The following is a 19,308-nucleotide window of genomic DNA, read 5'->3' as shown; positions in this document are numbered from 1 at the left end:
TCAACAACAGTCCCTCCCAGTTCTATCGCCCTCCCTGCTCTCCGAGAGCAGAGCTGTTGACATTTAACATTCCAGATATTAAGTCCCACTGGCTGTCAAAACTCAGGGAGTCTGGTCCCTCTGCTTTTGCAAGCCAGACTCGGGGGCTCTGCCTTGCAGGGTGGGCTGCCCTTCCACCACCCCGGCTCCCTCCCGCCAGTCCCTGTAGCGCACACCACCTCTCTGCCCTTCCAACCCTCTTCCGTGGGTCTCTTGTCTATGCTTGGCTCTGGAGAGTCTGTTCTGCTAGTCTTCTGGCATTTTTCTGGGTTATTTAGGCAGATGTGGATGGAATATAAGTGATCAGCAGGATGAAGTGAGCCCATCGGCCTCCTATGCCACCATCTTCCCAAAATAATTGTGTTTTGAATTTTTTAATGTTTATTTTTGAGAGAAAGAGAGAGTTGAGTGGCAGAGAGAAAGGCAGACAGAGGATCTGAAGGGGGCTCTGTTACAGGGCTTAAACCCACGAATGGGACATCATGACCTGAGTCAAAGTCTGACGCTCAACTGCCTGAGCCACCCAGGTGCCCCATGTATTTTGATATTTATTGCAGATGTGCACACATTTGTCAAAATTCAAAGAATAAAAACATAAGAGCAGACCTTTCCATTGTGTATAAAATGTCATCTCAAAAGAAAAAAATCTCTAAATAAATATTTAACTCTAATTAATGATATGTACTAAAGTATTTAAGACAGAAAAGTGTACTGTCTATAATTTGAAATAAATAAAAAATATGGTAGATTAATAAATGAAAAGAGGAATGGAGATGCACACAAACATATACACATATATGTGAAAATCAAGCATAAGAAAATATTTGTCTAGGTTTTGGTTATATGAATATTCACTGTAAAGTTCATTCAAATTTGCTGTATATTTAAAATTTAAAAGAAATAAAATATAAATTTGAAAGAAATACAATATAAGCGATTAAACCTTTACACAATTAAGAGAAATGTTTACATCACTTCAAATAATAGATTTTAAAATTTTATGTTATATTTGTTTACTTATTTGAATATTGTCAGAACACTCATTTTTGTGAGGTCTTTATAAAAGATTTATATAAACCTAAATGGCAAAATATCCAGCAGAAGGTTGATAGTGGAGGAGGGGTGCACAGGTGTGGTGCCAAGAGGAATATGGGCACTCTGAATTTGGGCTCACTTTGGTTGTTAACCTAAAACTGTGCTGAAAGTAGTAGTAAGCATAACATATAGAGTTACTGAATCACTATGTTGTACACCTGAAACTAAGATAACATTGCATGTCAACTATACTCAAATAAAAAAAAAAAAAAAAAAGAAATTACCTTGGAAAAACAAATTTTAAAAAAGCCTGTTAAAAAAATTGAGAAAGACTAAAAGAGGCAAAAACAAAACCGCATTGCCAGGATTTCTGATAGAATATATAAGCAAACTTCTGACAGAATGTTTAATATTTTTAATGTTTATTATTTATTTTTGAGAGAGACAGGGACAGAGCATGAGCGGGGGAGGGAGAGAGAGAGAGAGAGGGCGACACAGAATCCAAAGCAGGCTCCAGGCTCTGAGCTGTTAGCACAGAGCCTGACATGGGGCTCAAACCCACGAACCTTGAGACTATGACCTGAGCTGAACATTTTGTAAGTGCAGTCAAATGTTCAGTCCAGATGCATTCCATGGCACTTCTATTAACTCATTGGCCAGAACTACACACACAGTGCCATCCAACGACAGAGGGATATAATATCCTACCTTCCTACAATGTGATCAGAATGTGGGAAGAATAGGAAATATATGGCACACAGGTCAAATTACTATAAAAAGTTCTCATTGTGTACTCTGCATTATTTAGTCTCTGTGTATTCAATCCTAAATCCTTTCTCCTAAATTTCTAGGTATGTGACAGTAAAAATTACTATACATTTGTGAATCTAATTTCCTCATCTAAGAAATAATAAAATTCCTTACTGCATATGAATATTCATAATTAAATGACCTAATGTATGGAATAAAGCTACTGAATCCTTACATTTGATGTTTCATAAATGCCTGTTGGATAACACAGCAGTTAAAACACATGATCAGCTCCTTCAGACATACTGTGGACTATAATTAGAATTTCTATAATTAACATGATGAATTTATATGGTATTCGTTTTTATCTTGAGACACAGACATAGGTTTTCAATCATATTTATGTGTACATATAGTTATAAATGATAAAAATGTGTACATATATATTTATATTTCTATCTACAATATATTTTTATGTAATCTGACAAATAAGTCACATTTCACTTTTTCTCCCTAATGAGGATTCATTATACAGTTGGCACACAAACATTTGATAAACATGAGTCCTAAACATAATATTTGTTTAGACTCAAAGTACTGACATCTTTCTGGGGAAAATGTGGAAAATAGCTAATTATATCTCAAGATCTATTTTATCTAGTATTTATTTTATAGTTTTTTTAGTCAATAAATATATTCAATACAGTGGAGCCTAAACCAAATAGAAAATCTTCTTGTGTATTCCCTAAGTCTTATAGAAATATAGACATTTATATTCTTTGTGATTTAAATAAAACCATTTTTATTTAAAATAAATAATAACAAATAATAGGAAATAAAAAATAATAGTAAATTAATTCATGTATGTTAAAATAATCTATTTTAAACATTTTATTAAGTATTTCTCTGTTGATCTTACTATGATAAATTAATAGAAAAATCATACCTAATTTATTAATAATTATAATAAACTATATAATATAATTATATATACCATATATGATTTCAGCCTTATTCTAGTCAGCAGGTGCAATCATTCATTCCATACATATTTATTAAATGTTGGCCATGTGCCAATACAATTTTAGGTGCTGTAGGATAGCAAGATGAATAGTGGCTCACATCATGATGGAAGGGAACAATCCAATAAACTAATAAATAAGTCAAATATACACATACACATATAAAACATATATATTTCTCATATAAATATATATGACAAATGGTGATAAGTTCTATAGATGAAAATGCATTTTAAAAGGAGAGATAGAAAATGTCTGTGACTGTAACAGTTTTTAATTATGGTTTGTGAAAGCCTTACCACTAATGTTGCAACTAAGCAAAGCTGAAATGGGAATCAGTGGAAAAAGGATGGCAGGGCATTTCTGGAATGCAAATAATAATTGATTCAAACAGAAATAAAGGCAGGGTGCCTGGGTGGCTTAGTCGGTTGAGCATCTGACTCTTGATCTCAGCTCAGGTCTTGATCTCAGGGTCGAGTTCAAGCCCCGTGTTGGAGCCTACTTTAAATAGATAGATAGATAGATAGATAGATAGATAGATAGATAGATAGACAGACTATAATGAGCTTAATCCTCAAGGTCTTGGGGAAATAAAGACCTTGGATTCCCTGTGGTTGGGTAGGGGTATTGCTAGTGAGTGGAAAGTACTTGGTGGGGTTTTGGCAGGGACTGGCACAACCTAGGATATTCTTTACTTTTGTCAAGATACACACTTTCACACACACATTCACAAAATGCCTTTTATAACTTAATTTTACCTCTGTCCAAAATTGTTGGAAAGTTAGGTATTACTAATATTCTCTGCCATTTTGTTTTTAAATAACAGTAATAATATATTATCTGTAACTATTCAGAGGTAAGACCCATAGAGATGGAAAAGACTGAGAGGTAACTTTGATCATTTGGAGTGATTATCTGTGTTTCTAAAACAGGCTTGACTCACTGTGTTGTTTCTTTTCTTTAAAGGTCCAAATCTCATGGCAATACATGATAAATAATTTATCTTCAATATCCACATTTAATTCAAAATGGTTTGTTTATAAACGTACACTGACACATAAAAACCTGTGGTATTATATTTAGCAGAAGAACAATAAAAACAGCATAGCCATGCATTCTGCTGATCATTTCTCCGCCATGGAGTCAATTAAACAGTATCAATTATACTCATGGCACCAGAATGAAAAGATTAGAAAGGCATAGTTTCCGACCTCAAAACATATAACTCAGGGGAGACAAACAGAAAGATTAAATAATTACTAGTATGTAACAAAATAAGCCAATACATTGCATTAATAGTGTTTTCAGAGTATGCATAAAGCAGTTATTATTTCTAAAAATTGGAGTAGGATGAAACTGACAGTCTGTGAGGTAGGGAACACAAATGATAATTGAAAGGTAGCAGAACAGGTCCAATTCTCCAGCTGCATTTACCTAGAAACTTATCTCCTTTCACACATGAATAAATTTCAACAATGATTTTTGACATTGAAGTATATTTTCATATTTTACTTATTTTATTTCTTTTCTGGCTATCAAGCTTATACTTCACATTACCCTAGTCAGTTAATATATTTAATAAATTTTTGCATTCATTGAATCCCTTAATGTTTCTATAAAATTAAACTGGTACATCTTTATAAGATTGTTTGGAGATTAAATAAAATATGACATTTAAGAGCTTACCCTATGGTCTGGCACATAAAAATCCAAGTAAAAGTTACCTATTTTATCAAAACGCTGTAATATTATGAAAGAATTTTAGCAAAAATATATGCATGAAAACATACATGTATTTATACAACACAGGTTTGAACTGGGTGGGTCCACTTATACATGATTTTTTAAATAAATGTAGTACAGTAGTATAAATGTAAATTTTCCTTCTAATTTTTAAAAATGTTTTTTTCTCTAGCTAACTTTATTGTGAGAATATAGCATATAATACATATACAATACAAAATCTGTGTTAATCAACTGTTTATATTATCAGTCAACAGTAGCCTATTAGTATTTAAGATTTGAGGGAGTCAAAAGTTATGCTTAGATTTTTGACTATGCAGGGGTCAGTGCTCCTAACCCCATGTTAAATAACCCCATGTTGTTCAGGGGTCAACTGTACTTATATTTATTTCAAGTGTTTCTTTTAAGACAAGTAACATAAGAAACTTTAAAATATATATTTTCTCCCATAATTATTATTATTATCTGCTTTCTATTAAGACCAAAATGTATTGATTTGATTTGATTTAATCTAATTTGATTAAATTAATTTGATTGGATGAAACTGCTTTAGCATAATGATCTGTTATTAAAATAAAAGCACTAGCTTAATTAAGTATAATATAATTAATATAATTAATTAATTAACATAAGTAATCTATATAATTTATAGTATGTCTAAATATCAACTTATTTTATGTTTGAAAATATTTAACATAAGGAAGTGATGCATTTGCCCAATATAAAATAACATGAATTTTATGAAATTAAAATGTCTAATGATTTCTACAAATTCTAATTCTTTGTCAACCTATATATCTCCAGATGGAATAGATATCCTTTTTTATTTACTTTTATTGCTAATTAAAAAACATAACACTTATGTTTAGTTTAAAAAGTCCTAAACTTAATATGGAAATGACAGAAACTATCTGATTGATTAGGTTAACAGATTTACTTATTTTTATAAATCCATTATTATGGCCTAATGTAAATTTTAATGATTTTTTTTCAATAAACCATCTCTATATTTTGTCAAGAAATACTTAATTCCCCAAATTATAAATTTCTAAATTAGTCATTTCTCATTTTTAAATGTGCATTTTTATATGGAAATTTTATTCTGAAGGCATATACTGACATAAGTGCTCCTGAGTGAATAATAAAGCAGACACCTAGTAGTTTAGTTCATAATTGGTAGGCATTGTGTGCAAATTCAGAATGGTGACTGTACCTTGTGTCGCAATCTTATTAGAGGTTGGTAGGATTTAAGGCCATATCCTGCTTCTTTGGTTGGCCTTCCTTCTGACTCCAGAAAAATGAATCCAAGAACCAAAACAGCTGACCAGCACTTAAACATTCTTATTGCTTTCCACCTGTGAAAATTAGCATTGAAAGTAATCAGAAAATGCATTATATATTTAAAAAATGCATCAAGAAATATTCAATAGTGCATAGAAATCTCCACAGATCTAATCAATACTTGTAGGCAACTGTCAACTGAATCCATAACAGACAGGTAAGCCTCTCCAATTAAAGATTAGGATCCCCTTCATCATAACAAACAGTTTTTTAAAAAAATTCTCACTCATACAGCTTTACACAACATTACATACATAGAAATATAGAAGCCAATCAAAATGTCTTGAGGAAAAAAATAATTAAAATCAAGTTGAAAGAAAATGAAAATGAAAAAGCATCTGTATAGAGTACAATTGTCAACATACTTATAAATCTTGAACTCCTCTTTGAGTACATTTGATGAATATCACTTAACTAAAATAATTCACTAGTAAAGACTGCTGACAGTTTGATAAGGCAGTCTTCTATGGTAGGCACTTCATAAACTGAGGTACAACAAAAATTAGGCAGACAGTTATACTGAGTTGTGAGTGCATTTTTCCAACACTATCACAAAGAATATTTTCAAAAAATTTCTTCATAAGTGCTTTAAACTCAAAACTATACGAGTCTTTCCACTTCTCTGCGTCTTTGGACACACAAGAGAAATTGTAAAATGGCATAAATTTATTATCATATAACTCTAAGCCCTCTTCCTAACCAACAAATCAATGCTTTGAATTAAACTATATTTCTTTTTATCATTTTCACCAACATATATTTGCACCTAATGTGCCAAAAAAACAAAAAAAAGAGCTCTTTCTGCTCCTGTCTAATCCATACCGTACATCTGACTTCTTGAGAAACTCAACCAAGTATTTAACCATGCTGGTTACTGTTTTCTAAACTCCCCACCCAATTATTAATGTCCATCTTTAAAGATGCTCAAATCTTAAGGTTTTTTAAGATTTTTTAAAGATCATTTTTCTCTTCTACTTTTTGAATTTTCTGAAAGAGTTGTGTATCTCATTCTAGCTAATTTCTGAACCGAGTCCATGCAAGCATTTCTATCACCCTATCCAAGTAACATTTCTTTTTTTCAAGAAATGGTCACTTTACCTGGAATTTTATGACACCCCTGACTTCCATTTCTGTAGAATTTCTGTAAAGAAAACTCCATCTCAGCCCTTTTGCAAGTTCATCCCACTCCTTTGCTTCACTATTTAATATTATAGTTTATCAAATTTTGTTGTTAGCCACTTACCTACTCTATTCATGCAGCCAAACATTCAACAACATCTGTGGTTTTAATTACAGCTACCTCCTGCTTTTTGAAACTTACCTTAGACCACTTTGCTTTTACTGAACAGCTACATTAGTACCTGTTTTCACTAACCAAAAGAAATGCGAAGGCGATTTTTGCTTTCACAAAACAAAAAGGTGAAAGGGGTTAACAGTATTGAGCATCTGTTTTGCAGTCAGCCCTTAAGGAAGCAGAGCACTTCAGGAGCATGGAGCAGAGACAGTGGCCCAACCAAGCTCCTTCCAACCTACATTCAACATGTCAGCACCAAGCCACCAGAGCTTTGAACTGTGTCTGTGAGCGCCCATGCTTTATCTTGATTTATTTTGTGCATCCGTGAGCAAGATGTCTCCTAAGGTATCAGAAAAGACTAAGAGGGTTTTGTGGGGGGTCTGAGAACATTCAAAAATTTTTCAATATAAATTAATGACAATTCCTTCTTCATTTTATGCTTTTTGGCTTATAAAAGTTTTTATAGAAAGGCTATACTTACAGATAGCAGGGGAAACTTTTATATTATTGATTCTCATCCAATCTCCAGATTGGCATAGTTAACCTACTTAACAACTCCACCTTTATGTTTCAAAAACAGTTTATAGTATACAAACCCCACATAAAGTCATGCTTTCCCAGATTTCCACTCATTTATTCACTCAAGCCAGAGACAAAGGAGACAGATTTGTCTCCTTTACCTTTCATATCAAACCCATCCTTAAATTCTGTTAGTTCTACCTTCAAACTATATATCCCAAACATTAGTTTCTTTCCAGTCTACTGTCACAACCCTAGTTCAATTATCAGCACCACTTGTCCCCTAAATTGCCTCAATCACATCCTCAGTGGCCGTCCACATTTATGCACATACACCTTGAATTATTCCCTACCCAATAGCCTGAGTGATCATGTCAAAAGCAAATATCATGATGTAATTGCCCTTGTTAATAACTTTAAGATATACTCATTTACCCTTGAAATAAAAACCAAAATCCCTGAAATAATCTATAAGTGCCCACAGAGTCTAGGCTGTGCATATCTTTCTCTTCCTCCAAAGAACTGCTCTCCAGCCACACTGAACTTATTTGGTCCATTCTCACTATAAGACTTTCATACAGTATTTCCACCATTTGAAATTCACCTCTCCCCACCCCCATTTATCACCCAAAGGCCTTCACATATCAAACATATCCCTTAAGGGCTGTCCTCATCACACCAAGCCTGAATTGCATTTCTTAACTACTCATTCTCATAGATCAGTTCCCCTTCATTTCAGAGCAACCATTTGCAATTAGACATCATTAATGTGATAATTTGAATAATGTTGGTCTTCTTCACTGCATTATATAATTATCATCTCCTTCAAAGTTCATGAATGCAGCGATCTGTTTTTTTTTTCTTTTTAGCATTATATCATCTGGGACTGGCAAATTGTCTGGTACCCACTAGACACTCAATAAATGAATGCATAAATGAATGTCATCCTGCATTCAATAGTAAAAAACAGATTGTGTTTTTTGCATTTTGATGAAATTGAATGCAATTCCTATTTCACTACCACTACAAAATGTCTGAAAACTAACCCAGAAAACTAAATAATTTCATTTGCAATCCATCCCTTTGCTGTCATTTTGATGTATAGTCTAATCCTTCTCTCAGAGGTAAATATTTGTTTATAAGACAACTGGATGGAATATTTTAAATCCAAGATACAGCCCAAGAATAAAGCAAACAGTACCAACTGAGCTGAAGGGATATTTTCTAAGGGTTCTGAATACTATTTTACTCAGTTGTCAAACAGGAGAGGGAGAAAAGAGGTATGATCACAACCTTGTCCCACCATGATGGGGTAAAGGTGAAGTCATAAATTTCTTAAACTGAACATTTAAGCGTTTCTCTTTTTCTTCCTCTCTCTCTCTCTCTCTCTTTTAATGTTTATTTACTTTTGAGAAATCGAGAGAGACACAGAGCATGAGTGGGGGAGGGGAAGAGAGAGAGGGAGACACAGAATCCAAACCAGGCACCAGGCTCTGAGCTGTGAGCACAGAGCCCGACGCAGGTCTCAACCTCACAAACCACGAGATCATGACTTGAGCCAAAGTCGGTGGTTTAACCCAGGCACCGCTTTTTCTTCCTCTTTCTAATTCACTGTCACACACACACTCACACACATGCACACACACTCACACACATATATTCCACAGGGCTACAAATATTTCATATACTATATAGACTGAATGAACAAAATTTTAATAGGTCACCAAAAATCTCATAAATTTTGGGTAAGTAAACTTCCACACATTGATAATTAGTTCAACAGTCTCCTGAAATATTTTCTCTGCCAAGAGGCAATAGACTAGGAATATTTACTTTAAGAAATTTCACCAAAAGTTAATAACAAGTCAACATGTAAACCTTCAGTGCATCATATACAACTTATTTATACCATTTAAATCTACTTTTCATATTACTAACCATGATTAATTTTTTCATTGATAGTCCTATAATTTTCAAGTATAAAATTTCTTAATAATACCAAGTTACACAAAATTTTAAAATATAAATGCTTTATCTCAGCAGCTATCATGCAACTAGAGTGACTTACTTGATACCACAGATAAAATGAAACAACTAATATTAAAAGTCGTATCTCTTTGTTTTGTATTTCTAGTACAGATAGGCATTTGAGCTCAACACTGAGTGTTAGACAAGATAAAAGAACACAACCAATTTCTGCATTTATCTTCTGTGAAGGGCTACCTTGCAAGATTTTCTTCACTAAGATATTACTAAGAAAATATTTGAATCCAATTATACAGCAATCAATTAGCAAACTAAATAAAAAGATGACTCTTCTTGATGGATGCTCAGAAAATAATCATCATTTTCTTATTTCTCTTCAGCTACAGGATCCAAAGGATGCCATTATTATGTCTTTAAAAGTTCACTCATCCACAGAAGGTGTTCTGGAAATTGTAAATCAGTAGTAATCGATCCCAGGATATACTGACTCATGATCTAACTTTCTCAGTACTATAACCTCTGACAACCTGTTAGCTTTTCATAATTAATTGGCAGTTTGTGATAGCTCAGTAAGAACACTGAGGAGCATGTGACTAAAACAAACCAGCTGGAACAGATGGTGCAATAATGATCCTATGACTTTTCCTTGTAACCCCAACATGTATATGGAAGCATCAGAAAACAATCTCTTTATTAACTTAGGGAAAACAAAATGTTCACAAATCTAAAAAGTATCTGCTTAATGTTTGATTTAACACAGACTCGAAAATGGTAAGGGGGATGGAAAGAGGTTTCTTTTCTTCAGAAAATAATATTTTTCTCTGAATCAAACTATTTTATTCACCATATGGTGTAACATGCTGTGCTGCTTATGGCAGTAGGATTTAGAGTAGTTACATGATTTAGTAGATTCAAATATTTCAGGGATTTTGATTTGTTTACACATTCTCTAGAATCTCACCATTTGGGAAAACAAACTAAGAGTGTTCAAGTATTGCCTTAGGAACAAAATGTAGCATTTGAGATGGGGAAGGAAACTGTGGTATTATGTCTATGAATGAAAAGAATATCAAGGTAAAGCAATTCCCAATATTATCAAAGGTTGCAGAAAAGTCAAGTATCTGAGGGTTTCACCGGAAGTACCCTCACTGCCTCTCACTCCAGCCTAGAAAACTACTATAGGTCTTCCAAGAAATATCCCCAGTCACTTCCTTTGTGAAATCTCCCCTGTCAATTTCACATGGACTTTGCTGCTCTCTGCTGCAATTTTTACATATCTCCCTTAAGTGTCTTTTCACCTTGCACGGTGGTGATTGATTTAAGAAGGTTAACATCCTTATATAGCTGCAGAGGGAGATACACTAAACTGGTTCAGTCACAATCTAGGGAGTTTCTTAACTTCCATAGACTTCTCTGTTCTCTTCTGAAACAGGGAGGTGGCCTAAATTATTACTACTTTTTTTTTCCTTTTTGGTATTCTATAATTCTATGAGACAGACAAATTGACTTTTAACCTACCTCGTGTCATACCGTATAACCTAAACAAAACCAATTGCATTACTTGGGCCTCATCTGCAGGAAGGGATTTATGACACTATATAGTCTAGAATCTATACCAGATTATTCCTTCTGGGTAGATTTACTGATCTGGATAAGGATATGGGGAAAAACAAGTTTGAGGGAGAAAACTATTATTCCTTTTTTGAGAGGCCTTTTGGTAGTCCTATTGGAGATGTTGAATATTCATTGGGATATAGCAACCTGAAGTTCAGCAAAGAGGTATGGGCTAGATATACCTATTTGGAGTTCTTAGCATTTATATGTCATCTAACCCAGGTATGAGATAGGAAGAGGTTGGAAAGGAGAAGAGGTCCAAAGACTAAGCCCTCAGGCAATTTTAGTCAAAATAAGGAATAAACGCTGCTAGGAGGTAGAGAAAATGAAAATAGTGAAATTTTAATTTTGAAGCAAAAGATAGATGGAAATTTTCATTGGAATGGAATGACTGGAAGCCACAGGTCTTATCATCTGCCATGCTATATTTTTTACTGGTTTGTGTATTCTACGTTTCCAACCAGAACATTAGCTCCATAAAGACAGGACTTTGTTAATTACCTGTGTGAATTAGAGCAGTACCTGGCATACAGCATGAGCTCAATAAATATTTTTAGATAGATAAATGAATGAATAAATTAATGGTGATAAGTAATTAATTTGAAATAGTAGGTATACATTAAGGGATTCTTAATATTCTTCATGTAATTGAAAATATTCATTAAAACTGACTATGAAATCAATCTAGAATTCAAGTTGCTGTTATTATAAAAAGCTTTTGTTTTACAACTGGATCAAAACCAGGTTTTCAGTGGGGAGTTCCTGTGGAAAAGCCTCCCTTGTCAAGAACTGACAGTCTTTTCATTCCTTAGCTCAACTGAAGTTGGAAAGATGGGAGAGACTTCTTCTGTATCTATCAGGCAGATCTGCTGCAGTACCTGTTTGTATCTTTTGACCCACTTTAACTTCATACCCATGGCTTTGAACTCTGTGGTTGAGTTCTAATTTAGTCTTTCTCCTAGGATAAAAATTTTTCCAAAGGATCTACTTTTGTTATGGGAAATATATTATCCCTATCACAGAAGTAGATTCTTTCCCTCTATTAGTAGATTATCCTCATCAGAGCAATGTAATCTCCTAATCATTGTCCTTTCTTCAAATATCCAGTCCAATAAGTATAATTTAAAAAAAAAGAAAAAGAAAACAGCTAAGAGTCACCACTTTCATACTGTAGAACCATACAGGAGAAGAGCAAAGGAAAAACACGTCATACATATCCTACTAGACATACTAGGATGATACCTAATAATTTTTAATTATCCAAAAAGTATTTTCTGATAGATATTATTGCTTATTTGAACTAAATATAAAGAAAGAGAAACTTATCAGGATAAGGTTTCCAAGTTCACAAAACTGGTTATTGTCAAAATTGAATCCAAGGCTGACTCCAATCACCTTTGACCCATGATTCTGTGATTTAATTCTACTTTTAACATGCACAAAATGATGCAGATATAGAAGAATAGCCTGTACACGAAGTAGCCATAGAGGACAAACAACTACTTATTTAGACTGAATACTAGTGGAAGAGAGAATCTTTCACTTGACATTCACTTTGGATCAATGTAAATGGAGATACAGTATAAACAAATGCAGTGATAATGAGAACAATAGCTACATGACTTTTCTGTCCATACTGCATGGGTGAGTGTCTTTCAATTCTATACGGAAACACTCAAAACATGGAAACTTCTTTAGTTCTTAATCCCACCTTATCGGTTCATATTTCTGAAAAGACCAAAACTTTTAAATATAAAACTCTGTATTGAAAGAGTATAACATGTGCAGTATACTTTTTTCTTAACATCTAAGATAAGAATAGAATTATAAGTGTTAAATAATAAAAATTATGACCATTAAATTAATTTAACTCTCAAAGGAGGAACTTTGATTTCAATGACATCTGAGTCATTAATTTGGATGAACAAAACTGTCCAGATTCAAACCAATTATACCTTTCAATAGCCAGCTTAATTTGAAAAAGAAAGAAGCTAAATATAGATGAAATATATTCATTGGCATTTTGGAAGGACTGCAGTGTGAAATGTATAATAATTTAAGCTTGCATTAGGCGAAAATATTCACACTGAATTCCATTTAATTTTTTTAAAAAAGATGTGAGTACTCTCCTTTAAACAAATGAAAATCCCACATTATGAAAAGTATGTTGGGTGGTAAATATTTGTTTTCCAAAGCCATCTTTGCCTTACAAAACTATGCTGCAGTTATATTAATCACTCTGGTGCACTAAAAACATTTTTAAGATAAAAAAATAAACTTCAACACAGAATATAAGATAATAGAAGTGAAATTCATATTAGACACCTAGTGTTACCCTTTCTTTTTATAGGGGAGGACAATAGTAAGCAGCAAGAATAGCATTTGTGCTTACAAGGAAAGTAGTCATAGGCGTGTAATGTCACTCTCCTGATTCCAAACACAGTATTTTTCTTTTAAATGCTACAACACTTCTGACTAGAATCCATTCACTATGGAAATAAATAACACGTGTACAAATGTTTTAAGTGTCTAAGGCACTGTTTAGAAGCCACAACTCTGTGAACCCCAACAACTTTATATTTAATATAAATAGAAAGCCAACAGAAAGAGTTTCCAAAAGCCAACAGAAAGGACTTCAGCATCACCATCTCTACAGAATCATATTGTTCAAGTGGAATTTTTGGATAATTTTGTGTACACTTGTTTGATCAAAATGATCTTCACTGGGAAGATGGTTATATATAGCTGTGGTTAAAGTTATAAATGCATGGTTACAGTAGCACTTATGTAACTGTAGTTATACAGTAGTTTTAGATATATTTGTTATAGATAAGCATATACTATTATATGAATAAGTTATTTTATGAATATATATGTATATATATATATATATATATATATATATATAATTTGTGAGAGATATATAACCATATAGAAGTTTATAGTTCTATACAATGGTTATATATAGTACAGGATATATATATATATAGAGAGAGAGAGAGATATAGTATTATTTTTTTAAAGCATGTTTGACAACTGAAACAGAATGAAACTTTGGGTCTAGCTGACTTAAACAAGGAATTTTATTAAATTATATAACCTTACAATAGCCTGGACTTCAAATTGCATGTACTGGTGCCTCAAACTTAGGCAAAAAAAACAAGACAACATATAGTGACTAGTATTCAATCTCCCAAAGAAGGTCCCCAGACTTGACTTTATAACACATTCATGATTCAATAGTAAAAAAGTATATTATGTATAGGTTGAAATTAAATTAATTCCATATGTCTTTTTGTTTATGATGGCCTTCAATAGACAATATTTAAAAATAAACTTTATGTGGGGCGCCTGGGTGGCTTAGTCAGTTGGGTGTCTGAATTCAGTTCAGGTCATGATCTCACAGTCTGTGAGTTCAAGCCCCGTGTCAGGCTCTGTGCTGACAGCTCAGAGCCTGGAGCCTGCTTCCGATTCTGGGTCTCCCTCTCTCTCTGTCCCTCCCCTGCTCATGCTCTGTCTCTCTCTCTGTCTCAAAAATAAATACATTTAAACAATTAAAAAAAACTTTATGTAATTATTTATATATAGTTTATCAAATCTTCTGTCAGTTCCTTCTTCCAATGAATAAACTGGAGTTATTTTATAATAAACTTGAATGAATATTCTGGATTATATATGTTTATATGTACACCTAAAGGGGCATCAATTCTCCACCTTCCTAAAAGCTGCAGTCTGCAACATGGTACAGAATAAGTGGTTAAAAAACATTGACTAATATAACCACGATAGCATGATATATCTTAATATTCTGCACTTAGCTTTTCTACACTGTGTGTCCACCTGGGTTATGTGTGACAATTTCATAAAAGAAGCAGCTTCAATAATGTTCCTGTATCTTTGTATGCAGTGTATTTGACATCTTGAATTTCTGAGTTTCAGCTCATTTTCACATAAATCTGACATCAAGCAGGCACTTTTCTTCTTGTGGTTGATAAACTGAAAATATTCATTGCTAAAAACTGTACCAAAAATATTTGTAATGCTGAGCAGCAGCATGCTATAGTAGAAAGAACAATAGCTAAAGTAAAAAGATATGGATTCTCCCTGTGGCTGTGTTCATAAACTGATTTTCTTAACACACTATAATTCTCAACCAACTGAAATCCAGCTTCACCAACTAATCCATTGAAAGTTCTCTCACAGGGGCACCTGGGTGGCTCAGTTGGTTAAGCCTCGAACTTCAGCTCAGGTCCTAATCTCACAGTCCATGGGTTCAAGCCCCACATCAGGCTCTGTGCTGGCAGCTCAGAGCCTGGAGCCTACTTCGGATTCTCTCTCTCTCTCTCTCTCTCTCTCTCTCTCAAAAATAAATAAACATTTTTAAAAAATTTTAAAAAAGGAAGTGCTCTTAGGAAAGTGACCACTTTACTTGACCTTTTCTCCCTGTAGCTTCAATCACACAAGACTCCAACGATCTCCCTTCACTTTTCTAGCCATCCTTCTGTGGTCTCTTCTTCCACTTTTTCTTTATTCATCTGATCTCTTAAAGCTGATATCCCAGAGGTTTGGTATGTTAAGTTCAAAGAAGAAAAAATTAATCAGAATGATAAAGTTCATTTTTTTCTTTGTCTTTTAATTTGTATTTTCAAGAAAAAAAATAAGGAATAACATCTGTACGTCATAATAATACAAGCTGAGAGTTCTAAGTAATTTCCTCCTTATTTTCAAAGTACCAACTGGAAGTAATTATGGAAACTAAAACTAACCAATCATTGATCATTGTTTGCTTGTTTTCTCTCAAACGCTATGGATATAATTTCATTGCACACTGCAAAATGTTGGCTAAGGAAAAGCAATTTCATGCATGTCTGGTGTAAAAGTCCTGTGACCCTAGTTTGTATCTAAGCTGCAATAACTTTGCTTGATATAACATGAAAAGTGATGTTTTAAAAGTTTAAAAATAATAATATATTATATGACCTTGAAGATATTGCTCTAATTCAAGAGAAGAGAAAATCATTATAAGCTCTGTCTTCTGAATTCATTGCCTTCTACCTTGATGAGCACTTAAAATGTAAATTAAGGAAGAATGCAGCTCTTAGGATTGACTCTGTCTAAAATCCCAAAGGTACTATGTTACAGATTTTATTTGCTATTAAAAAAAATCATTGCAATTTTGTCAATGTCAGACAGATTTTAAATTCAACCTATTCCATACCAAGGTTTCTAGCAGCCTATGTTCTTTAAATCTGGAACTACATTTATAGTACAAGAAAAAAATATTCTGTCACAGTTTAACAATGAAGTGCTGCACAGGGAACAACTTAATTTCTTCTGTATTTAAAACTGAAATGCCATGGGGAAAACTTGCCCATTTGTTCAGGTCAGCTGAGTCTCAGAGGTATTCTACTTCATATTCACAAAAGTATGGGAAAGTCCAATGATGGAGTCCACAGTTAGTTAGAAGAAATCATTGGGACCTGAATATTTTTCAGAACAACCTAATGCCTTCCCAAAAGGAGGGCCACTGTGGTGTGTAAGGAAAAGAGGGAATATAGGTTAATGTGACCTAATTCTGCCGTGAGGATTTTCAAAACATTTCTCAAAATCAAAACCTATGTACTTTCATGAAAGACAAAGAAAGCAGTGAGTACACCAAGCATAAAGATAGATTTCAGCTAAGTCAACTGAACATGAGCACATTACCAGTGATTTGAACCAAAGCAGACAAGAGCAGTTGAAACTTTCCAATTAATTCCCAACAGGAAGTAACAGAAACTATACTAGCTAGTTACGAGGCCAATGGTGGCTGGCGATTAAAATACAAGTCATGAGCAAAAGCGCAGCCAATTTGAGTTAGTTTTCTAAGGGACATAAGAGAACTTGCATTTTATTTTATACCACTGTTTCAAATTCGAAAAATAAACTAGAGGTAAAAAGTTGGATTAAAAAAATCAACAGATTTTGAAATAAAGAAACCTGAAGAAAGATGAAAAAGAGCAGTAACATAATGTGTTATGATATAACAGTGAAAAGTGTTTATTGGATATTTACAGTGCTTCAGGCCAAGTATACCATGTGCTTGCACATTCTTGATAACAGTCAATCAATACAAAAGCCACTGATTTAGGTAGCCTAGGCATGTGAATCCAGGCAATATATCCTTACCAACTTCCTACAGTATCCATCTTTCGAAATAAATGCTTCAAGAATAAAATAAAGGCAAGACACAGGTACCAGTTTGATTTCTAAGAATTTCACACCAGCGATCCTTTGGGATGTCTCCTTCTAATTAAATTTAGGGGTAAATACTACATGGAATTTACCTATATAGAATTGGAGCTAACCTGCAACTACATCTAGATACTGTCTCTAGTCTAAAGGCAGATAACAAAATTTAGCAGCAACATCCAACCCTCAGATGGCCTGCTTCAGGACACTTGTAATTCTGAAAAATCCTGTAACCCTGACAACCAATCCTTTTTTTTTTTTTTTTTTTTTTTTTTTTTTTAAGCGACTTTGGTTCTCCAAGTCTTCTTTTCTGGGTACTGAATATAAAACTCCCAACAGAACTGGCTGGACTCAAAACTGCTAGTAAAATTTATCTCCCTTCCCCTGTTCTTATGGAATTAGAACCAGAAATGACCATAATGATTCCTTGCAGCTGGAGGCTGAGAGAAATGCCTCTCAAGTTTCTTTAATAAGGGAATCTATTGCAAAATGGGTCCTTGAACACCCAGAAAGCAGCTGAGAAATACGGAGGGGTAGCTGGAGAATCTATCAAAACTTCCCTCAAGCACACTCAAATGCTTCTTTCATTTCATTACTTTTCTTGAAAAAGCAAGCTACAAGTTTGACTCAGCCCAGTTATTGTCCTACAGTAAACACAAAAATAGCTGAGACCAGCCCTTGGGGGGCGCAATTGCCTATAAAGCATGAAGGGAAACTGGCTCAGGAGACAGGTTCCCCTCCATTGAACAACTTCTGATTTTTAAAATAAATTTTGAATTCTATTTTCTATTTTCATTTTTAATTGTAACATATACAGTCTCTAATTATAATGTATACATTTTTTGCTTAATGGTTTGTGATAACTGTAATATTTAAAAAGAAAACCTCCTTTCACGAAAAATATTCTCATACATGTATTTTCATCTGAAGTTTTTCGTTTTAGTCTTTTCATTGATCTGGAATTAACTTGTGGCATAGTATGGTGACAAGATTTTACTTTATTTTTCTTGTATTTTAATTTTATTTTTACCTTAACTGTATTCTACTCACCTAAAGTTTTTCAAGCAGTTTATCTGATTTGTAACTTTATCTTGGTTAAAGGCTGGGTTTCTCTGCATTGTGGTTATGTTTTTAAATACTCTATTTGATTCCATTAACCTATCTATTCCTATGCAGATAGTACATACTTGAATTACTAGAGTTTTATAATAATTCTTGATATTCAGTAAGGAAAACCCTTAGTTCTTTTCTCTTCTGTATCAATTTTAAAATGAGCATATAAAGTTCTTCATCAGAGCTAGTTGTGATTCTCATTCAATTTGGATTTATCTTTGTCAGTGCAATTTACTTAAGGTGTTTACTTTCTAAGCAGCCCACGAATATTGGTTAACCATTATGAAAATCTATCTTTAGTAAGTGAATATAAGCCTTTTACATTCATGAAAATTGATATACTTCAACATTTCTACTATTAGATTTTTTTGCATGTATGTGTGTTTTGTTTTTTTAACCATTGTATAACTTTGATTACTCTCTTTTCATATTTTCAGTTGGACTGATACATTTTCAATACATTTTCCCTTCTTCATTTAGATGCTCTAGATGTATTTCTACTGTCTAAAATATTCAATGTATATTTCACCTGAAAAACAAAATAGTATAAGTTTTCAACATGTTTTGAAAATATTAGACCTTACATGAAATTAGTAATAAAGTAGCCTCACCTTTAAAAGA

At 33.3% G+C, this 19,308-nt stretch overlaps 1 protein-coding gene across 4 annotated transcripts in view; it reads right to left on the bottom strand.

Moving 5' to 3' along the window:
• FSTL5 (follistatin like 5) overlaps positions 1-19,308 on the bottom strand; it is a 786,930-nt gene that overhangs the window by 705,249 nt on the left and 62,373 nt on the right. For all 4 annotated transcript variants that reach the window (XM_045055718.1, XM_045055716.1, XM_045055717.1 and 1 more), the window contains exon 2: positions 5,803-5,944. In XM_045055718.1, the coding sequence (XP_044911653.1) occupies positions 5,803-5,928 (126 nt within the window). In that variant the 5' untranslated portion in view covers positions 5,929-5,944. The remainder of the gene's footprint in view (positions 1-5,802; positions 5,945-19,308) is intronic.

Source organism: Felis catus, chromosome B1, assembly GCF_018350175.1.
Source record: "Felis catus isolate Fca126 chromosome B1, F.catus_Fca126_mat1.0, whole genome shotgun sequence".
Classification (NCBI taxonomy): Eukaryota; Metazoa; Chordata; class Mammalia; order Carnivora; family Felidae; genus Felis; species Felis catus.
The sequence above is the reverse complement of the archived record's forward strand: the minus strand, read 5'-3'. Positions and strand labels throughout refer to the sequence as shown.